This window comes from Scaptodrosophila lebanonensis, unplaced genomic scaffold (assembly GCF_003285725.1).
Source record: "Scaptodrosophila lebanonensis strain 11010-0011.00,11010-0021.00 unplaced genomic scaffold, SlebRS2 tig00001415-arrow-pilon, whole genome shotgun sequence".
NCBI classification, from domain to species: Eukaryota; Metazoa; Arthropoda; class Insecta; order Diptera; family Drosophilidae; genus Scaptodrosophila; species Scaptodrosophila lebanonensis.
In genome coordinates this window covers 10,838,628-10,863,188 of record NW_022060742.1, presented here as the reverse complement: position 1 = coordinate 10,863,188, position 24,561 = coordinate 10,838,628, and the positions used below count along the sequence as shown (strand labels likewise).

General features: G+C 36.0%; 1 protein-coding gene across 8 annotated transcripts in view; it reads right to left on the bottom strand.

The window, feature by feature from the left end:
• Positions 1–24,561, bottom strand: part of LOC115632094 (rab11 family-interacting protein 3) — an 83,613-nt gene that overhangs the window by 1,991 nt on the left and 57,061 nt on the right. For 3 of the 8 annotated variants that reach the window (XM_030529070.1, XM_030529073.1, XM_030529075.1), the window contains 4 exons: positions 2,561–2,695; positions 2,022–2,478; positions 521–648; positions 191–229 (listed from right to left, as the gene is read on the bottom strand). In XM_030529070.1, coding sequence (XP_030384930.1) covers positions 191–229; positions 521–648; positions 2,022–2,478; positions 2,561–2,695 — 759 coding nt within the window. Of the gene's footprint in view, positions 1–190; positions 230–520; positions 649–2,021; positions 2,479–2,560; positions 2,696–2,775; positions 2,917–10,055; positions 11,070–22,301; positions 22,365–24,561 lie in introns of those variants that run through there. The other 5 variants (XM_030529071.1, XM_030529074.1, XM_030529068.1 and 2 more) reach the window with 4 other exon arrangements.

Below are 24,561 nucleotides of genomic sequence, written 5' to 3'. Positions count from 1 at the left end.
CTGCCAACTGTTAAACAACAGTGGCTTAGCAGTTGCACTCAAACTGCAGCAGTGCAACCAATGCATCGTGAACTGTGTGCGGGAGCAGATGCAACAGTTCTTCTCAAACCGTACCAAGCCCCGTGCCATTAGTTGATTGTTGTTTTGTGTGAGCGTGTTTGTGTGTGAGTGTGTGTGTGAAAAGCATTACCTGACTTAAGGATGCTAATGTGGCAGAATCCACAGAATCCTGTAATACAATAAATATTATATAAATATGTATAAAAGACAAACGATATGCGAAGCACGTAGGCAAGTGGCAACAACTCAAAAATAACGGGACTACAGCAGAGGAATTTGACTTTTGGGTGAGGTGACTTGGGTGCTCTTGCTTGAACGTACATAATATTCTATCTATGTATGTTTGTTTGTTTGTATGTATGTACTATGCATATGTGGGTGGATACAAATAAAATAAAAGCAGACAGCATATGGCATACTAGTACGCGTATGTATTATGTTATGGGACCATGCTACGCACCTGAGCTTGCGACATCTCCTCCAGCTCTTGGGCCAAACTGTTGAGCGTGCCATTCAATAGATGACGACCTTCCTCGACGCCACGCGTCAGTACCGCCGCTTGCAGCTCCTCGTTCTGCTCCTCCAGGGCTATTGAGTAGAAATTAATAACAAAGATTTTAGTTAGAATTTCTCGACGAAAGGCATTCTCGCTAAATAATTTCGGTTTTCTACTTCAAAGGCATTTTACACATTGTTTTGTGTTTTATTGTTGCTTGAAAAGGGCGTATAAATTGTTCTCTAATTCACTTTTCATCTTAGCTTATTTTAACATTTTAGAGAATCAAACATTCCCAAAAATGTTCAATTTAATGAATATTTATTATTTTCGAACCTACAAGAAAAAATGTTGACTTCATTTAAGTGCAGAATCTTATGAACTCTGGAATTATTTTCCATTTATGTGCTTTGCACAATTTTTTCCCCCAACGTGTCGTTAATAGACATTATTGTAAATTTATATTTGAGGCTTTTTTGTCTTTTAAATTTAAATTATCATTGGATTTATTTTTAATTTGCGAATCGCAGCATTTATTGTTTAACTTTGAAAAAGTGGAACTATTTAATTAAAGAAAGTTGAGTTAAAGCACGAATTGTAATATAAAATAAATATTTAGGAAATAAATGATTTGCTTACTTTAAGGTATTTTGAATTTGTATTCATCAAAGTGTTTTTGAAGGACAGTGAATTAGACGTCAGTTTCTTTCTTCTAAGCCTTACAAACTTTGGTCGCACTAAGACGCCAACTTTTCGATAAAAATGTTAGCCTTCTCTTTTTTATAATCGAAAGAGATAAAGTTAAAAAATATTGTCTATTTCCTAATGTCCATCTAATTTTACGATTATATTTTTTCTTATTTTTTATTACAGTCAAAAAAATCAACAATATTGTCGCAAAAGGCAACTTTTAGCCACAAAAAATATTTTCAGATATAATATCTGTAGTTTACTTGAAAAATTTCACGAATTTGTGTGCAAATTATATGCCTGTCTGAACGTTGCATTTTTCATCTGAACTGTAAAAACATTATAATATTTCGCCAAGTCTTTGTTAATGCGGAGGGAATTTCTGCTTATGCCAATGATAGCCAATGCGAAAATTTTAAATCTCCTAAATTCTTTCAACCATTCAAAATATTGCCCTACTACTTTCAAGTTATATGAGCAAGTTTGCAGGTTTTGATTTCGTAAAATTTCATAAAAAAAAGAATAGTTGCTAATTGTAGATACGGCATAAAATATTACTATTTAAGCTATAAACTTATTTTCAACTAGCTTAAGCTGCCATATTGGTAGCAGAACACTGGTTTAATAAATTGTATATACATTTACATTAAAAAAAAGCTATAAACTTGTTTCCTAGTTTCTTCATTTAAGATGAAGTTGAAAACCTAACTGTTTCCTCTTTTTTTAGATTTCAAAAAGAATTGTATTGTTGTTGTAGTTGTGTTACTCTACTCACTTCTATTCTTTTGCCGCATCTCCTCCAGCTCCTGATGCAGCTCTTCCAGTCTTATGCTTTCCGGCGATGTTGTTGGCATCGCACGCGCCCCATTCTCCTCCCGGGCACGCTGCAGCTCACGGCTTAGCTCGAGCATAAGCTCCTCTGTGGATTTCTTTTCCTGTTCGTGCTTGCGCTGCTGCTGCAATGCCTCATCGTATTCCTGCTGCAGTGCGGCCACATGACTGCGTGCCAACTCCAACTGCTCCTCGGTGCGATGCAAATCATTGGCCTGCTTATCGCACAGCACACGCAAACGTTGCGCCTCATCGCGCAGGGCGTTGGCCTCAATTTCGGTTGCTTTGATTTTCATCTGACAGTTTTCGTTTTGTAGCGCCGCCTCCCGCTCGACGCGTGCGAGTATCTCGCGGTGCCGTTTCTGCTCCTCGGCCAGACGTTCCTCGGCACGCAGCTCCGACTGTTGATTGAATGTTAATGTTAACATTACAGTTTATCAGTGCACAGTGCTTCTCCAACTGTGGAGTTGCTGTCTCACTTACCTCTCTGAATTGCTCCTCGAGCATGTGATAACGCGCCTGGAGCACAGCATATTCAGTTTTTGTGCGCGTCGTGCGATCCTCGGCTATATTCTGTGTATCCGACAAATCGTCCACCTTGCGTTGCAGCAGCTCCAACTGCAAAGAGTCAGATAATGATAGTTGTTAGTCAAATATTCGTATGCAAGGGGAGAGGGCTTAATTAACTCTCTACTAACACAGTCGTTCTTAATGTGCCGCAAATCGCCCAGCAGCTCATTCACAAGCAAAACATCAGCCATGTGATTCTTTATATACATTTGTCTAGCTTTTTGGCTATCTATATACATATATTTCACATTATTTGGGGCTATATGTATGTACACGTATACATATATCTGTACTCGTATGCTGCGGTTGCACGCTGCATTAAAAATTCAACACAAATTTTTCTTCCACAATCGCGACGAATGTGCCGCGTCTTTTCTCATTTGCTTGCACTCCAAGACTGTTGGCCTGCCCCTCGGACTTTGTATTTCATTTTCATTTGTTTAACGACTCAGCCGCCAATAGCGACGACGACAGCGACGACGCGACGCACTGAGCGATGCTGCTGCTAATGTTGTTGCTATTGTTGTTGTTAATTATTGGCATGCCTTGCCTATATAAAAATTCATAAATATTTCTGTTTACAGCTACTACGCCTAATGGCGAACGCACCAAAAAATAAAAAAAAAAAACTTACAAAAGCTGACACTGAAGACGACTGCCGTTGGCGTTGCATTTGATTTTGTATACTCTATAAAGGAGGGTTTTATAACTACACTCTTATGTTTGTTACTAAAAGGCGAAAATTTTCAATATGCAATATATCTCTTTTTACTGTTCATAAATTGCAATGTTCAAAACGAAAATACTACTTATATAGAACAACTTAATAAAGATTAAAAAAAAGTTTCCAAAGATTTGTTTTTAATTTCGCATTTATATTAACGCTCTTAAAAAAATTTTATATAACAGCTTTAAACGATAAAAAAAAACGTCTTTTTCTTTTTGAAATCAATATTAGTGCCATTTATGATTCTATATTAACTTTATTTAAAGAAATATTTAATCAGCCCCTATGATTAAATTCCCATTCACACTATCTGTACTCAACTATTGCTTTCAAATATTTTCCAGCAAATGCGATAGACTTGGACATTTCGTATTTCCCCGATAATGACATCACAAATTCCACTCAATCAATAAACTACTAATATACAAGTAACATGTTTGGCTAAAACAAAAATTTGCCACCAAAATTTTGTAAGGGTATTTAATGTTTGGCTTGTCGTAGAGAGCGTTACTAATGTCTGTTGGTGGGCAGCTAAATTTTTTCTTGTTTCAAAATTGTTTACTTTTTGCATTGACGCTGATTTGCAAAATGCTTTTGGCCTACCTAACTATTTGTGCATACACAATATACACTGCAAACATAAGTCCATTTCATACGTATACTTGTATGCATACATATGTAATTGGTTGTCGTCTTTTACATGTACTCTGAGTGCAGAGATAAGAATATTGAGTTATCGTATATGGTAGCACATAATATTTTCTCAGTAGTGTGATAAAATATAAAGGGTGCTTGGAAAGTTTCCTTTTCCTTAATTGAATAAATTAATACCTAATTAAGTATGTCGAGATCTTCGTTCCTTTTTTACAAATTTACATTAAAAAACTAAAAATGTTTTGAAAAAACTGCAATCAAAATGCATATACTATATAGTACTGTGTTGCTTTATACTCATTACAGCTCTTTTATAAAAAGAAATCAAAGCAATAGATAAAACCCCATTGGGGTTTAAACAATCTATTCATATGGATAATTAGCATAGTGTTCATTTCTAGCGGCCATCAAATATAAATTTGAACAAATTTTATATTCACACACATACCGATCTGAAACTACCAGCATAATAAAAAAATCTAAGTTAGTTTTCTAATTCGAACAAATTTTTTTTTCATGTGCGAAAACCAGATGTCTTCCAAGGAAGTACAGAAGAATTTCCTTCCAATTCTTCTATATGACAGAACTGGCGATGGAACAATTTGCTTCCACTGTGGCGGCTCTAAAAACATTTACATTTTTAATTAAAATTGCAAGGGAATTAGTTCCACATAAAATGGTACTGAATGGAATATGAAAAAGTGAGCGCACTTGGAAACCTAAACCTAAACAAATCGATTTCAGCAAAGTCTTATGAAGTTAAAAAAAAAGTTATTCAAGAACAGACATGATCATTTAACAATATTTTTTGTATGAGTATTACCCTGGAAGAAATTTCAATTCGAGTCAACAATTCAACAATATAATGCGTCAAGTTCCCATTGCCATTGCCAGTTGTTGAACTAAGCTCCGTCCCTAAGCCCTCTCCCCTGGCTAGACATAGACATAGACATAGATAGATGTGTTTATTTCATTACGCCGTCCATTTAATAGAAATGTCAAGTCAAAAGTTCAATTAATTAAAAAAGCGTCACAATAAAAAACAAACACACTCTAAGCTTTGGCACATTCCGATAAATACAAAAAGAAATACAGTGGGTGGCTCGCCGGCAGTGCTTGTCAAACTGTTCATGAGCTGAGCTTCAATTAAACTTAATTAAATGCAATTTGCAGCACTCAACAAACGAACAACATGTCTATTTGACGTCACTACATATCGAATGAGCTGCACAGAATTAAATAAACTGAGTACAAGTATATGGCGACTATATATTTATCGAAACGGGAGCAGACACACACGCAAGCAAACAAGCCAAGCAAATAGACGCGATGCCCGCACAGCGGCAACTGAAAAGGCCCAAAGAAATGTAAACTAGAGAGAGCGACGAGCGGCCAGTTGACGAAACGTTCTAAGTTCTATATACATAGCCGGCTAGCTAGCTGGCACACTGACTGTGCCATATGGGAACGCTAATGCCTCCCCTCCTCTTCCTCATCTTCCCCTGCTTCTTCGCGACTAAATAGTGTACAATGAACCGTGCCAAAATCAAGAATTGTTAGGCAGACACACAAAAACTGTGTAATACGCGCAAGAAATTAATTTAAACGACTTCTAAAGAAAGAACAAACGTTGTTATTGTTGTTGCTTGACTCTCACACACACACACACACACACACACACAAACATACAGACATGCTAGTTATAGTATAAAAAACCGTTGCCCAAAAAGTAAACAAAGTAAAAGCTATAAACAAAACAAAAAAATGAAAATACAGTGTAAAACAGAAATAATTAAAATGTAAGCTGGCAAGCATTACAGCTGGAGCAGCGGAAGGTGGGGCTAAGGGGCAGAGATTGAGTAACAAGTGGCGTACATACATACATATATACATATATATGTATGTATGTATTGGACAAAGCCTCCAAAAGGTGCCACAAAGGTGCGTCGTGGAACAAACACCTAATGAAATGTGTTAAGGCAATTTTTAATGCTTGCTTCACTTTCTTGTCATTTGTCGTCTTCATTTCTTCTGCCTCCGCTTCTTGTTTTGGGAAGTTAAAGCCAATGTCAGTCAGGGTCATTGTGCTTCCCACTTGCCGGCCAAAGCTTCCGCGTACAGTTTTGCCCACATCATATATATATATTTTTTTAATCATAGATAGATGTATGTATGTATGTAGCTTTTGTCATTTTTTGACAGCCTAATGGTAAGTGGGGGGACGACTAAGTCTTTCGTGTGGTGCTGTGACATTCAGTTGACTGATTAATTTTATTTGGGGGGTGGGGTAAGGGGAAATGGGAAGAGAAAACTAAACAGGTGACATTGCTTTTATGGGGAAAACAAGAAACGTTTAAAGAGGAAAGATACTCGTATGTGCCACGAATTAGTCTTGAGTGACACGCATTGTAAAGCCAAAGTACATGCAGCATTAAAGGCCTGCGACAAAAATTGTATTTAGTCGTGACAACAACCAAAGAGTAACTCATAGACACCACAGTTATCGATAGAGGTGAGCAGTTTTCGATAGTTTCTATGGCCGCTGCACCTAAGCGGACAACAGCTACTATTGTTTTATTAGCTGGAAGGGAATATTCTCGTCAAAAACAGAAAATAGGATGGGTTATACTGCTTGGTATTATTTGAGATTATTTTCAGCCATATGCCAAGTAGTATCTAAATAAATTAATTGAATTAAAATTTATTAAATAACATATTAATATCAATATCAACGTTACTCTGAAGAAGTGAATTATGAGAGGGGAACTCTAGAAATGCTCTAGAAAATCCATGAAACACTGGCTGTCCGGTAACTTAAAGGTCAGACAATTTGGAGATGATACAGCTGTGCGGCAGATGGGAGCTACGGTTGTTGCAATGGAAACCAAAACCGCCAGTGAAGATGTTTAAAGCCTAGTTTTAAACTCGTGGATGAAACATGGGTTCTTTATTAAACACCTAAGACTAAAAGGAAAAACAGTAGCACTTGGCAAAAAAAAGTGTTGTCAATCAATATTCCATATTCTAAAATTCAAAAAATGAGTCGGTGATAAAAGATTTGCTAACAATAATTCAATTTTCTCACTATAATAGAGTATTGCAGCTATTGAAAATTGCTGGAAAAAGTGTAAAAAAAAAAGGTTATAAAGACAAATGGATATCTTTTTTGTGTTGGCCGGGTACTTTTCCAATTTCTCAGTTAGTTGATGACCAATTAATTTAATATCTATCGAGTTGTTTAGGATTTAGTTCTATTTATCTAACCTTTGCTGTAAGAATAGTGGGCTTCGGACTTGGGACTTTATCTAAAAAACTTCTACCAACACTTTAGTATCTGCCTTAATTTCAACAGTTCATAAAAAGTAATTGGATTGCAGTAGCACCCAAAAAATTGGGCAGCCACAATATAATCAGCATTAGCTTTGACCTCAAAATACCCAACAAGCCAATATCAAAAGAGTACTTGCAACATTTCCATTTTCCGCTACAATTACAAAGCACAAGACGTTCCACTTAGTTACTTCTATCATGCTCTCAATATTAATCAGGCATATAAACAAATCGACGGGCTGCCAGCCAGCATCCGCTCGCTCTTATCTATCGGTTCCAGTGACCTCTAATGCCTTGTGTGTCGGAGTGTTACAAAATTTTCCACAACAATTGCAGTGGGAACTTGGCGGCCTTTCGCTCAGCTCTTTTTTTTTTTTTTATTTTTTTTTTTTTTTGATTAATTGAATCCAAAATCGGTCGTAATGAGCAGATATACCAATTAAGTGCACGATTTATGTGGATACATAAATTTCGCTGTGCTCTAATATGAAAAAATTGCATTAGCATTATGTTGTGTACCGTCCAGGGAATGAAATGTGGTGCATGCCTAATTGATTTATAATCTTTCTTTGGCGCTCCCGTGGCGCTGCAGCGACTTGCACTTGCTTCCAGCAACGGAAATGCAATTGGGAGAAAAGCAGCAGCATTAGAAAAGAGAGCAACTGGAATGGTTGGGTGATTTGGGGTCCCCTAACTAGTGCAATCGCATTAGCAGCCAGAAAACAGACACCAGCTAAATAATTTTCAAGCATGAAACTGTTTCAGGGTCTTTAAAATGTTTTTAGAAACTTAAGCAGCTGCTGGGCAAGCCCCAAAGCCCTACAGTCTTTCCATTTCCATTTCCCCTCTATCTCAATCTCTTTCTCTCGCTCGCTTACTTTCGTTGACACATTTGAACAACAACTGCAGATCATCATCAATTTTCCTTTACTACTATATGTTGAATGCTTTTAGTTTGTCTCATTCATCAAGTTTTTGCCAACCACGAAAAAAAACATACACATTCATTCACTCGCTCTTCCAATTTCTCATAACTTTTTCGACTGCTGATCTCATTTGGCGGCTTTTTTTTTGCTATTTGTTTAAACGGCGACGCAGCGAAAAATATAATTTGTTTGTTTATTTGAAGCAGATGTGAACAGTTTGCAGATGAAATTTAGCAAGCATTCAAATTATTTTTACCTTCAAATATTTTGTATAATTTGTTAAACGCAAGGCAATGTGTCGAAGAACTTGTTAAATTTATCTCAGCTGATAGTGTTTACCCAAAAAGAGTCAAATTTTATGCCTAACATCTTGTCTTAAAAGATGCGGAATGATTTGACTTGGAAATGAAAACACAAATAATATACTGAAAATTATACATCGACAAGTTTTAACATTCTTTTGAAATTGAAATCCATTGAAAGGTAAACCGCATGCCATTCCGTCAAATGGTGTTCTAGTTTTCGAATATAAATCATTGCGATCTTGCCAAGTCTGTTTAGAACAAACGGGAGGCAGGAAGAATAAATGAAAGCATATTTAGGATACTTTTATGTTTTCCGAGCTTTCCCTAAATCTCATAGAGACATTTAATTTTAAAGGCATTAATGCATCAATAATGCATGTGAATATTTTTAAAATCACAAAGGTTTCCAACTGAAGTATTCTTATGATGAGAATTTGAAAAAAGAAAAGCTCTTCGAATTATAAATAATAATAAATTAAATCGAATGTTACACAGGGATTGTTATCTATTTCTCGTCGTGGAATATCGTGGAATAATAATATTCGCCTAATTCGTGCAATGAATATGATATATAGATTTAAATTTTCGCATAAGGGAAAATGTGAAAACGAGGTATACAGTGGAGGAATTTAAAAAATTGTCTAAATCTGTATAGAAAGAGGAAGAATTTCAATAGATATTCTGAAATATATTTGAGTGTTCGCAAATGAGAAATGCGAAAATGAAATCAGCATAGATGCAGAAAATCCAATAAAAATACAAGAAGATTTGAATTTTCGCAAAAATGGAAATGCAACCAAAATCGAGGAGGAATATCAATAAATGTCTTGAGATATCTATCAGTATATAGTACATTTATTTATAAATAGTTTCCTTCCTTACGAGCTTTCACTTCAAGATTACCAACAAAATTATTAAAAGTCGATTATGTATTATGAAAAAGTAAAGCCACATTTAAAGTTCATTTCATTGACAATTTGCACAAACTTACATTGTTAGTTTCGACCATATTTTTAGACAAGTAGCTCTATCCAAGTGGCAGTTGAAATTTTTGTCTAGTAATTAACAGAAATGTTTAAAAATTTTGGAAATTTTGCTCTTTTTACTCTCTACTCTCAGTTGGACTACAAATGCCAGACACAATGCTTAGACTAAAAAGCATTGCACAATCCGGGCACTTATTTATAGTAAATGGACATTATTGACATGCTATACTAAGTAGATGATGGACATGCATATACTTGTATATGTAGGTAAGAGTGTTTGTGAGGCATTGCATGTGGGCTTTGCGAACTCGGGGTAAACACAATTACTGTCCATTTGGATGGGTAGATTAACAATTCCAACTGTGAATATGACATTTGAACTTTTTTTAAATGTGCGGATAGCGCTGAGGGTCTTTGGATAAACGGGACTAGGCAATCAAGTTGAATTAAATTGTCTATGTATTGATTACATTCGCTTACTTGCTCATTGAGATTATCGCATATTTCGGCACTTAGGCCATTCATTTTGCTGCCTCCAACTCCCCCGTTTCCGTTGCCGTTGCCGTTGTTGTTGCTGTTGCCGTTCTCCTCGAAATCACAGAGCAATTTGTTTTTGAAATTTTTCAAATTTTCCAATTTGAAACCGTTTGTGTTTGTATTGTTCGTTTTATTATTGAATTTACTTGTCAGGGTTTCCAGGTTATATATTTTGTTATTATTATTATTGTTGTTGTTCGATTCAAGGCTGTTGTTATTGTTGTTGTTGTTATTGTTTGTTTCCAATTTGTTCTCAATGAAGACCAGAGAAGTGGGCTCCGAATTCGATGGCACTATATCCTCAAAATCAGCTGGATTGAGGCTGAGAAATGGTTCCTGATCGATGAGTATGGGCTGCTTGCCAAATAGATAGTCCACGCCCACGCCCACGCCACTACCGCCCCCCAACGCGTAGGAGTTAGTCAAAGGATTCTGTGTTGAGCTCGTGTTAAAGTTCAAATTTAAATCCTCCAGACTTTCTGTGGAGCGTTTGTGACTAGCGTTGCGTTCACTTCCGAATTTCACACTATTGTTGTTGTTGTTGTTCAGCGAGTTGATTTTGTTTTGTTGATTTGTTGTTGCTGCTGTTGTTGTTGTTGTAGGTCCGACAAATTCGAATTGGCCCGCCCACATATCATAGGCTAAGTCAATGCTATCGGGCTGGCTAACCGATGGACTATTCATGATTTGTTTGTTTGCTTGTGTTGTTCGCTGGTTTCTGCTTTGCTTTTTTGTTATTTTGGCTGAATAGTTTACTGAGGCGTGGCACTGGTGTTGGTTTTCACACTTGTCGTGTGTTTTGCTTTAATTGCATTCATGTAGGAAGACACTTTGGAATTGCGTTTTCGTGGGTCGTTCAGTTTTCTTGGTTTTTAAGGCACAAGTTGAATTGACATTTCTTTATAAGCTTAATAATTTATTAGGCACTTTTCTATGCATTTTAAGGCATGTCACATACTAAAAAAATAAAACAGATTGATACATATTTACATTTTTTGAATATTTTCTTATTATGGTTTGTTTTACATTCCGGCATTATTTTGTATATGTTTTTCAGTAATTTATTGAAATATTTCACATATATTTATGATTATATATGTTTTGCGTTTCTTTAAATATAATTAGTATTAAATCTTTCAAGTTAATTGCTTAATTTAATTGAGTATCATTTGGTAAATTTTTATAGTTTTGAGGCTTTCATTAAACATTTTGGAATTTTATTTAAAACCTAAGCACCAAGTATACTTTTATTTCATTTACCCATAAATTATGTCAGTATTTATATTTTGATTCATTTGTTTTTCATAAATTCATGAGTTTATTCTTCTCATAACCAAACAAATTGCTTTTGCCAATATGTTCTAACACCTCTTATACGTTTTGCAGAACTTTTCTCAATTATTTACGAGCATTTTTCTGGTTGCCAACACTTTTTAAAGATTTGCATCGAAAAGGGACGTTAATTAGAACGATTTAATGTTAAAGTAGAAACAAAATATATAAACCAGTTACTACAAGAATAAATTCTAAATTATTACTGTACAGCAATAATTTCAATCAATAATCAATCAATCAATCAATAATCAATTTCAACGCTATTAGCTGGCTATAGAATACTGAGAATACTGAGAAAAAATTCATAAAATGTTAAACTCTGTCTAACTTTTAAATACCCTGACACATTCCATGATTAAGTCCTTACTATACAGAACTCGCAAATGCCAGTTTTTCAATTATTATTTTCATAAACAAACATTTTATTCCACGAAGATTGATTTTTCCGCCGATCAGTCCTATGACAGCTATATAAGATAATGAGGCTATGTATGACCTTTAATAAACTTGCCCTGTATATGGAGAATACAAGTGCACATATCAAGTTTGGTGGCGCTAACTCAGGCGGTTCAATAGTTTGAAGTGTTCATACGGTCGAACAGAGGGACGGACGAACAGACGCACATGTCATCGACTCGTCTCGTCATGCTGATTATTTCTATTGCAAAACAGGGGTTTAGACGTTATATTATAACCTCTCACCCTACGACTACAAAAAGGTCAGTTTGGAAGGCTTTGAAAGGAATTGCTCAGAAATCGCTAACGAATACAACTCGAGACATAAAATAGTTCGGAACTAAAATTGATTTGTTAATTAAAAGCTCAAACATTCATTCACAGCGAGAACAGAATAGCCAGCATGAAGCACATTGATTAATTAGAGCTAACAAATGCTAGATGAGTTAAAATCTTTGATTTCCATTCATTTCTACATCCCTCCTGGCCCTACTATCCTAACGAGCTCTTTAGTCCAGTTATGAATCTCCAACATCCTAAAAATCATCTTCAATTCTTTAATTTCAATTTCCATTCGACTCGTCGGCTTTTATGTTTCTTCTCAGCTCAAAGTCACTCGCACAAAAATCTAACCGAGAATGCGCGAAACAAATTTAAATTTATTGCGCCGACCACTTAAACTCATTTGACATGCGCAATTGTGCGCGTAAATTTGTTCTATTTGTCAGTTCGGGCTCTGGCTATAGTATAGCCGTAGTCTTCAGAGAATTTCATTTGTGATTCATGCAATTTATTAGACAATGCCGCTGCTCGCCAATGTCTTGAAGAAATGCGCATTTTATTGTGAATAATTTGGCACAAATTTTCACTGAACATACGAGTATGTACAAGTATATATGTATATACATATAGTACGTGTATGTGTGTGTGTAAGTGAAATTGTAGCCAGCATGACACATTTTCTTTATTGAATCATCAGATGAAAAACAGCTGCAGAACAAAACTCTCAGCCATGCAGAATCGGGGGGCCCAGCAAAAATATTATGCAACACGATTTCCTAAAGAATGCACGCTCCACTACACCAACAACAACAGCAAAAACCACAACAACTATATGTATATAGGCAGCAACAATTGCAAACAAAACGTGAACGTGGAGTCTGCGTTTTATCAACCACTCGAAATTCATCATCAATTCAAGTAGGAAATTAAACAGAGTAATGAAAAACGGGCCGAGTCCGAGTCAGTCGTGTAGAAAGATTTCAGGGAATAAGAGAAGAGGAGGCGAGCAAAAAGAAAACCCACTTGGCTTATGTCTTGACTGTCTTTGTTCGTTCATTTTGCCTTCAGCAAGCATTTCCTTCCTCATCTTCTTCTTCTCCATCTTGTTTTTGTTGTAATAATCATATTTTTTGCATTGCCTTTGTTTGCTTATTGATGTTGCAGCGAATGTTGCACTTGCTGCCTTCCTAAAACTGCCACAGGCTAGAATAGACAGCAACAACAACAGCAAGAACAATTACCTTTTAAATTTGCGAAGGTTCGGGCCATAAAAGTTGAGCTTATGCTAAGCTCTTGAGCCAAACTTGGCCTATGGCCATTAGAATTGTCTTTAAGTTTAGATTTTCTCGACTGCCTTGCCAGTTTCTTATGCCATTCTGCCATTGCTAAGTTCTTTGGCCGACGAGTTACGTTTGATGCTGAGATTTGGTATCTTTTGCGGTATGAAGAAGGAGTTCGTCCGTTGTTCTCTGTTTTAGCAAATTTTCTAATTTCATTTAAATTACAATGCGCATCAAATTAATAATTACGATCTAAAGTGTTCATGTTGTGATTGTTCAGGTTCAAAAAACTCATTAGGGAAATGTGCTGAGTGCTTAAGTTTTCCACTGGAAGTTGCAATGTGCGTGAATTTAAATCACACAGAACTCTTTTAATTATGGGAATGATATTTTAGCTAAGCGCAATTGTCATTTCGCAAATGTTACCCATAGCGCTTAACTTGTAGTTAGCTTAAAAACAAACTGAACTCCTTAACTAGCTGTAGTTTATTTCTTATTAGGGAGCTAAGCAGCGAAATGTTAGGGTCCAGAGTATGTTTTGCACTGAAAAAGGAGGTATGTTCCAATTTAAATACATATTTCTATTGTTTTGATAACATTTAAGCCCAAGCGACTATCACAAAATTTTTAAAATTTGTTGGCAATTAAATAACTACAAAGAAGTTGAATTGAAACAATTGACTTGTTTTAAGTTATCGATAAATTTGCCATAACCGGAAACATATTGTGGTCCGATGAGAGAAGAATTGGGCTAATGGCTAAAAATCCAAAAAAAAACTTTGTTGCTATTGGTCTTTCAGAGCGAGAAGGCTCGTAAATAGTTCAAGAATAAGTCCTGTGCTCTGACAGATTCCAGACCTCAAACCAATATAAAACCTTTGCGGTAACACGAATAAGTGTTCAAAAGCCGAGAAACAACAAAAAACATTGGGGTGTAGTTAAGAAGTTTTCAATAAAATCTTTACTATTTTTTGAGCAGATAAGACCAATTTTCTTCAAAGTCCATATATGGCTTCAAAACTTGTTCTTTTTTTATTTGGAAATTGGTTGTTCATTTTAATGATACGTTAAAAAGGGGCCTTTATTATTATTATCTAAGTCAAAAACACTTGAAAACAAGTTTTTTTTAAAAATAGAAATGGGAACGAGGAAAGCACAAAGGAGCTTTTCAAGTTATGTATTCCACAAATGTTTCTGAATTTGGTTCAGTAAGAAACATAAGTCCCTAATGTTTGCAGAAGAATTTAACCAATGAAGTGGTGCAGTGGCGAATAGCAAGTAATACCCATTATGTCTAGTTGTAAAATCGAGAAATTATTGATAGTTGGAGCAATGGCATTTGAACAACGCATAAACAAATTACACGATGAAGTTGTCCAGAAAGTCAACACATTGCTAACAGCACTTGACCACAAATTTTGTTGATTTATGTATTGCCGTTCGTCTCCTGCACTTTTATCAATGAAGCATGCAGCTTGTGGCAACAACTTTCACTACCGGCCGCCCAAGATTTCTGGACATTTGCCGGCTCGTCCAACAAGTCAACTAAAGACAACAAAACTGCGTGTCGCATTTTTCATTGGAAGCAATCACTTTTGTTGTTGTTTGTCTGCAAATTGAAAGTAAAAGACAACAAAATGTTGCTTTGTTTTTCATCTCAGGCGTACGTGTAAGTCGAAGCTCAACAAATCAAATGTTTCATGCCATTATGGCAGAGCAATTTATAAACGCGGCGTATGAGTAATATTCGGCTATAATATGCGTTAAATGAGAGATTTGTGGCATAGAGCTGAAAGATACAAATACTACTTATACGAGGCAGCCACCATTCCATTTATGTTCCGGACAGTTTTATTATCATGCATTTTGATTGCTGCTGACCTGCAGTGTAGGAGATCTAAAGTGCAGATGATCACGAATTGAACTTTTATGGCTGGGATGCCAGGAAAATTAACTTAATGATACACGCCTTGGGAACATGAATATACACGAGTGTATATAGGTTTATTAGTCTTTCGCCCACACAGATCCAACTTTATGGCTTCAAAATCGAACTTTTGGGGTAAAGTGCAGGGCAAGACATGACATAATAGTTTACATGTGTTTATTTCTTTATTGCATTCATGATTTTGGAAATTTGGGAAATTAATGGAAAGTTAGATAAGGGCAGCACGTTTCGTTGTTGGTTGTGATTTTGAGCAGCGGCAGTTAGATGCATTTAGAATAAATCATTTCAAAATTAATACACAAAATATATAATTTATAGTATATAAAAATCAATATTAATAATAAAATAAATATTAATATAAATACACCCTGAAGGCTCTGGCTATTAATTGACATTGCAATTTTGGGATTATTAAATAAAATAATTCGATAATTTTACGATAGAATGAATGCATCGGCATGTCATATCGATGGGTATTAATAGGAATTGGGTAAAAAAAAAAAAAAAAAAAGATTCATCATTAACAGCGCCGGATGATAAATTTTTACCTATGTACAATTTTTATATATATGTAAAAACAACAGTGATATTATTTACATATATATACTTGGACGTAGATCTAACGAATGCAATAAGAGTCTAACTGTTCATCCACTTTTTTAATTGATAAGAGTTAACTCTTGTGTGCTATGTAAGGAAAGAAAGGACAAATGTGTGGTGGTACCGCTGGTGTGGGAAAAAGATACCTCAAAATTAAATGTACATCACTAGAATCAAACTAAAGAAGGAGAAGGAACGAATGCACTCGATTATCAAACGGAGGCTTCATCTGAACGAATTTGGTAAAACCCAACTACCACTGGGAAGCTTTCAAAATTCTTTCCAGATCAGAAGAGCCATGAAAACATCATCACACAAAAAATGAATCTAAGAAGTTTATTTTCAAAGAACATAATGACCGAAAACCCTATGCAGAAATTGTTTTTTTTTTATAAGATTTTATTTAGCAGCAAACAAATTTCAAAAATGACTTCATTTAAATTTTATTTTAATACAAAAATTAACAACTGGTAAATGGAAAATGACTGCTGTTTGTTAAGCTCGTTATTGCAACTAACTAAATGAATAAAAGGCACAAATTAATTAGAGGATAGCATTTGAACAAAGAAACCTAACCTGTGTCTTTTGGTTCATTAAGGCTTCGCTTGATTGCATTCAAAATCAAGCTTCGCAGTAAATAGTTTAACACAGAAGCTGTGAAATATTTGCCTAGATTTCATGGCTTGCCACTTCTCCAGATGACGCCCCATTCAGACATCTTTATGCACCAGTTTCCAAAGCACAATATGCAATTTCTTTTGCCATTCAATTTGCCACTTTCATGTCCATTACGTTCAGCCTTTGTATGTACTATAGTGTGTTGGGCCGCCCACTCACAGCCCTTTTAGTTAGAATTGTGGCACAAACTAACTAACATGCTAACCTCATTTCCCAACTTGGTTGGCACTTGGTAAACGCTAGCTGGCAACTACTCCGAGAGACAGACAGACAGACAGACAGACAGACAGAGAGACAACAGCTGTTTGCTGTCACACTGATCTCTCACCTTGCCTGTCATTTGTTGTTTTTTCTTCTTCTTCTTCTCTACTACTACTTATCTTTTTTTTTTGCATAATTTCTTAACTGCAACTGCAGCAATGGAAAATGTGTGGTAATAGCAGTGGTGGGATGGTAGAAGTTGCAAGCAACTGTTAAGTTTATTTAGTCGCTGCTGTTGTTTTTTCGTTCCTCCATTATATAAGCCCCACACCCAGGTAAAGCAGCAGAGCGTAAAATTATTTTGTACACTTGAAGGCAGACAATTAGAATCTGAACTTACTTCTAAGGCAAGCCAGTGAGTGAAGTCGTTTGTGTAATGAAAGCAGCAGCTGCCAACATATATTCTCTGCCCTTTTTTCTTACGGCACGGCTCAAGAATGTTGCTGTCTATTGTGCTCGGACTCTAGTCTTTGACTGACTATCTAACTAGTTTCTAATTACGTTAAATGCAGCACTTGGCTGGGCACAACAGGCAACTTAACTAGGCAGTAGAGTAAGGCGAAACGCTGCTGGCAGTGATGTTCAATTTTGATTTTAAAATTGCAGTCCACAGAAAACGGCGCAACAAAGTGGAAACGAATTTGTGGACTTATCAGTGAGTGCGCCCTTGTCATGGCTATTAACGGTAAGGTCATTGCTATAGGCCAGTACGGACAGACGGGCAACTTAGCAGTAATGATTGATAATGTTTGCACATGGTACCAAAGCTAATTATTTCCTAAGGAACTAAGTTTGCGGCAATCAGAAAAAAATACTCCTAAAACTGTATTTGCTTCATTAGAATCCAATTAATGCTTTAAAAATAACTTGTAAAAGTAACAAAAAAAATGTCCACTACTAGCTAGTTTTATCCTATAAATTTATTTGTATTTAAACCACTAAGGAAACCTAGATTGGATATCAAAACTTACACAAAATTGTGAGCTACTCTATGCAGGTACTAATATCAGGCAGCTGACATTTAAGTCTTTCGAGGATAAATAATTTCGTAGCATTTCTTAATGACAGTGTCTAACTTTTGCATTATGTGAGCAATTCCCAGGGTATTAGTGCCAAGTATGGTTGCCATAACATATGATTTCCATACAAAAACACATGGAACAATTCACTTTTCACATACGAATATACTATAGACTGTGTGATATGCAAAGACGATTATCATAATCGTTCTGTCTGTTTACACAAATTTTACGACTCGGCACAGCTTTCTTTGTACAATAAACACATTTGATATCTTTTCTTTAGCAATTTGATGCTTCATATGCTTTGGGCGCCATCTCTTGCTTTCAATATCAAAATTATCATTAGCTTGAAATAATAATTTCAACAACATTTGCATACAATTGCCTTTTTAGATTGTTGTGTTGCGAGCGAGAGGGTGGCGACAGGGTGGAGGGGCAACTCATTAAATGCAAATTTTTTTCACTTTTCCGTGCACACATACACAGGGAAAGAGGCTTCCGAGCCCAGCTCATAAAAACATATTTTGCCTTAACAAAAGCTTCAACATTTTTCAAATCAATTTCTTTAGCTTATGAGATTTGCTTTCCTACCATTTTAATTTGCATTTCAAGTGGCCAAAAATAAAAGAAGAAACGAACGCAGCAGACAGCTGCTGTGTGGAAAACTTGCAATTTTCTTTGCCCACTGTATTTGAGGCCTAATGGAGACTTTTGTTCAGGGCACGTTTAACCGACGGCTATGGCATGACTTGGCCATAAGATCGTGGCGGCTTGTGAGCTCATTATTTGGAAATTCGTGTAAATTATAGAAGCTTAGCCAAAAGCTAAAATCATGGGCCATTAGAAGGGCTTTTAGGGTTTGCCTCATGATTGCGGTGAGTCAAAAAGATTTCCATTTTTATTTTTAAACTTATATTACAATAATATTTGCTTTGGCAAACCGAAAACGATTCGTCCCTGTAAACAACATAACTCGAATAAATATTTGATCAAAAGATTCTGGTTTATTATTTATTTTGATTTATTACGACTACGACGGACACACACATACTCGTACACAGCAACAAAGTTGCAAAGAAAAGCGCACGTCGCGTAGATAAAGAAAAACAAAATCAAATTTGAAATTCGACTTCACAGCGATGCGATTTAAACCAAAACCAAAACACGCAAATGGCGAACTGAATGAAAAATTCACGGGCATTAAAGCAGTATTTGGCGAGAGCAACACATTTCAAGAGAACGAGAGCAGGCCAGTGAGAGTGCGAGTGCGAGCAATAAATGCCAATGATAACGGCAATTGCGTCAAGAACGCAGTGAGTGTGCCAGAGACGAGAGGCAACCCACAGCAAGTCCAAGATCTTATAAAAATAGTAGACACACATACATACATACATACAAACATCTGTAACAGCAACAAAAGAAGTGCTCTGGGGTGGGGGATATTTGAATAAACAATTGCCATATGTGCGGCATCGAATGCTGGACAGAGAGAAGAGAGCGCACGCAGAGCAACAGAAGCGGAAGTGACGAGTCTTGGGCGCTGGCAAGAATTGTATACAATACTTAATTAACAGTAAAAACTCACAGACAGACTAAGAATTATGCACATAAGAAAATTGTTGGTAATTACAGCTTGAAACTTTAACTAAGAAAGTATCGAATGAAAATGCATATAATTAATTAAGTGTGTTTTAAATTCTGACAACTCCTTGGAGAGTATTGTCCCAAAAGTATACAAAAACTGTTTTTATAAGCAGCAGTCCCCACTGCTAATGAATCAATCGTCAACTCTGTTGCACTTCATTAAGAAATTTTTATTTAGTCTATATATACACGTCTATTCTGAAACAAACAGTATTAATATATATTTTACAGAAATTGTCGAATTTCTTTGCTTTGCTTCAGAAAGTAGAGTAAGAATAGTGTTTATTGTTGTCTGCACCCCTAGAGTAACAGTTTGTGCTCGTAATTAAATCGTAAATTATACTCGTATTTCTACCTTAGCATTATCATTAGATCCATTTTTTAGAACCAACTTTTGGTCACGATTATAAATAATTTCCACACCTATTTGTGGTATTTTACAAGTAGGCTTTCAAGAGTAAGCTTTGCATCATTTTCATTTAATGACATTCTTTGGAAATCAGTCAACAGTGACTGTCTGACCAGATCTTTACTCTCCAAAATAGCCATTTTGACTTTGCAACAATTTGTTAATGTATATATTGACAATAGATGAGAAGAGACTTGTTGTTAAATGCAGGATCAAATAATAAAAGGAGGATCAATATATAAAATTTTAAAAAATAATAACATAGAAGTTAACTCGCTTAAAAAACAACCAAAACTATTACTAAAACTAGAGTTCTATTAAATCTATTTATATTATTTCAGTCAAAAGAAAAATCTCTTATTTAGCTTCACGTTATTTATTATCACAATTTTAATGGGAACTATCCCTCCCTTAATTTAAGTGAACTAAACTTGACTACTGTAACAACTCGAAATGTAATTAATGCTGTTCATTAAAACGTATCTCTACTGTAATTATATTTTCATATATGTACATGCATATATGAACATTTGTATGTTCTCCCACATTATAAATCTTTTATTGCTCCTCGCGCTCTTGGGGAAAACGGCGACAACGCATAAATTATGAAGAATTTTCAAGCAGTCGCCAACACGGTGCGTCAACGCTCTAATAAAAGCGCAAGTGAATAAGCAGGGACACGAACCACACATATACTATATACACATATACATATAGTACATACTTATGTATGAATAAAGTACTGCTCGACATATGCGGGACATACGGCTCTGGCCGAGCGCGTGTCCATGGGTTGATGTCATCAGATTTGTGCCCTTCCCGATTTCATTTAACTTGATAGCCGCGAGTGATATTATGAGACTGCGCCTATTTCTGTGTAAAGCGACTGTGCAAGACTTTTGATGACCCCTTCCTCTCCCCCATCTTCCTCGGCGCTCCAAATGCCTATCGAGTTAATGTCTGGGTTTCTATTCTAGCGCTCTCACTGCGTGCCGTTATGTTGTGGCTACTAATTGACCAGCCATCCAGCCACTCTTCTAAACACTCGTAGCATACAATGTTAATGAAAATTTCTAGCAAACTTAACGGTATGAAAAATGTGCTCGAGAGCGAAAGCGTGCGTGCGTATTCTAAGGTGGAATGTGAAAAGGGGTGGGGCTTCGGGAGGGAAGGGAAATGTTGAACGAACTTGAAATTATGCGTGCCACGGTCTTGATTTATTTTTATTGACTTTTATGGTTTATAATTTTCTAGCAATCATTTTCCTAACATTAACATAGCTTGAATCCAACTTAAAGGTAATTAAGACAAGATTCAAAACTGTGTGTGTGTGATGGTTTGATACTAAATTCATATTTTAAGAAGAGCCGTTAACACTTTTCTTCCCACGACCAACACATTAAAAAATAACGTTTAAACACTTATTTTGGTCATTCCCTACCAGAAGAAATTATGCCTGGAAAATCTTTCTTACCACAACTGTAATTTTGTAGGGAGAAGTGGTAAAATTTCGAAACAAGATGTTATCTAAAGAGAATGAAATTAAAGCACAATTTGTTTCTTCGCAAAGCTCACCAAAGGATAGTAACAGTAGTAAGATAGTAACAACTCTAACTCGGATTGGCCCAAGAAACGAAATTTTCTTTTAAGGGGTATTTGAACAAAATATCATTTATTTTGCTGAACATTTCATTTAGATTTTTCTGATTACTTTTAATTTATGGCTTTGTCAATTGATTATTAATTAGCATTTACTTTTCGTTAAATTTTCATTTAGATTCTTCCAGATTATTTTTGTCGAATTTCAATTGGTTATCAATTGAGGGCTTTATATTAACAAGTTAAATGAAATTCGTTTATATGTTTCACAGCTATGTATATAAATATTGATCAATCAAGTAGTAATGTGTTTGGGTTCTTTTGATTAGTCGCTAGTCGCAGACACGTAAGTTTAATAACAGACGCGATAATTGGCGCTGTTAGAGTGGTTCATTATTATTGTTGCTGTTAATTATCTTCACATTAAATAATCACATAATGAGCGAACCATCAAGCACTCACACACACACACACTAACACAAAGCAAGCCAACTGTCTTAACTGATAATAATGTGTTCGCAAGAATCGATAAAATACGTTCTCAATGTATGTGTGTGTGTGTGTGAGTGTGTGCCCTTAGTTTAATTTTAGTTAAGCAAATTAAATTTACACTTGGCACTTTTCTTTGCGTTTTCTTTTTTTGATCCGTATTGCAAATTTGTGCTCTGCACCCACCATACGCCCAACAGCAACAACAAACACGGTGCGCTGCTCTCTGCCGCTGCGGGTGTCGCTGCTGACAACGACAGCGACGACGACGACGACGACGATGGCGTCGCTGCTCTCCTTAGATTGCCATTTTTTGTTGTTATTGTTGTTGTTAATACTAGCGGCGCATTTGCATGACGCCTTTGCATTTTGCACGAAATTTTTCCTCAGTAAAAAGGAAAAAAAAAAACACGAAAACAATTTATAAAGAGTTGCCGCCGTTACACGCGAGACCCCAAGTTCCAACCAAGACGAACAACAACGACCACGACGATGACTATGGCAACAACAACAACGTTGACGACGACGACGACAATGTACGCGACGCGAACGTTGTTTCTCGTGTTGTGTACGCGGCAAGAGTTAAATGCAATCTGAGCGTTTTTCGTAGCGCTCAACGAAACGTAGCAAGCGAAGCGTAGTCATTGGCGTCGCAGTAGACGCTGACGCTGCTGCCGACGTCGTAGTTGACGTGAACGACGGCAGCAGCACACAGCTGGCTACCGGACTGGTTGCTGACTCTGTGGGGGCTGTGTTGGGTGTCGTTGTTGTTCTCGCTGTCTGTTGTTATTGTTGTTGTAGCGGGCCAAAAATGTGACTTAGTAGTGAGGGGGGGAAAAAAGTGCAACAGAAAATAGGCACAAAATGGTAGTAGAAAAGTGCAGCGAAAAGGCAATATATTTTTTTTTATTATTATTTGTATTCTTTATTTAAGAAAAAAGTTTTTAGAGAGAACTAAGTCATGGCGCTGTTATATATTTAGTATAGGTTGGCCAGAGCTTGCGAACAGATCTAATGAAACGAATAGCGCGATATTTCAGATGGATATGGTCCTAGCCCCTTGCTTGTTATGGGCTTCACTGAATGATTAAATTTTCATGCTCTACAGATTTGGAGTTTAAATTTATCAGTGAGGACTCAATTTTATTTATATTGAAGATTGTGGGATTAAGATTTTGAAAAGGCCGCAAGATTTATTATTTAATAAATTAAACACCGCGGCTTCACCTATTGACGTAATTTTCGAAATGTTTTTAGGTTTTAAAATTGTAATCTGGAAGAATGCATTAACTGCTAACTCCTCATTAGATGTTCTGCCATGTTTTCGGCAGCATTTAAAATGGGTTTCAATTTAACGCAATTGGTAGTTGTTTATATCGAAAATATCTTCACTATTAAACGGAAATAACAGACCTGGCTTTTAAAGTTTCAATCTTCTTAACACTCGAACAGAACAGCATAAATTAAACTTGGGAACTGAAAATTGAATAAGAAAACGAACTATTCAGGACTGCAACGGGACGACCAGGGCTACAGTCTATCTGGCTCATACATATACAACGGCAAAGAAATAAGAATTTCGGAGAAATAAAATTAAGGAAAATCTTTATTCTTATAAAATAAGCTTTGGTTTACTTTAAATTGTAGTATGTAATAGAGCTACTTTCTGAGAGAGCGATCAAATTTACAATATCTGTAATCCATGAATGAACTAAAAATTTAACTCAGACAGGCAAACAATCGGCAGGTAATGCTACTTTGAAAAAAAAAAAACTGAACAAGAAATCTATTCTAAAATTTAGTTATCTAATTTTAAAAGGTTACTTTTAGAATAACACAAATTGGTGTGCAAATTATTTACCTGTTTAATACATTATTTGCTTTTTAATACAATACACGTAAATTTATAAGCAGAGCAGAGAAGAACTACCATTTAAAAACACAAAAGATATGTTTTTTGACCAAAATGTGACACGTACTAAACACAAATTTAATTCTTTCGACAAATGTGAATGCAAATGAGAATAAGAACCAACAACTAGAGTGCTAGCTGCATTTTTGCATATTTTATCACACACTCATGTTTAAAACAATTCACTACCTGCGCTGGCACTAATTTAGTGCCACATTTTTGCCAACCGACTAGGAGTGTGGTTGCCAAGCACCCTTGTGTTTAATGTTCGGTTGCCTGGCATTGGATACGCTACCATCGCCAAGGCAACGAGAATGACTAAATTTGTCAAAATATACACACTGTGTGGAGCCACAAAAGCCAAACAAATAAAGTCATGTTGGCACATTAAACACAAATACATAAATATATATAGTTGCCTCTCACTGATTGTGTGTTAAACAACTATTTTGGTAGCTGCTGGCAATTGGGGAGTGGAGTGGGAGTTAACGTCACTTGATAGCCCGGCCAGCCAGCCAGCCAGCCAGCCAGCCA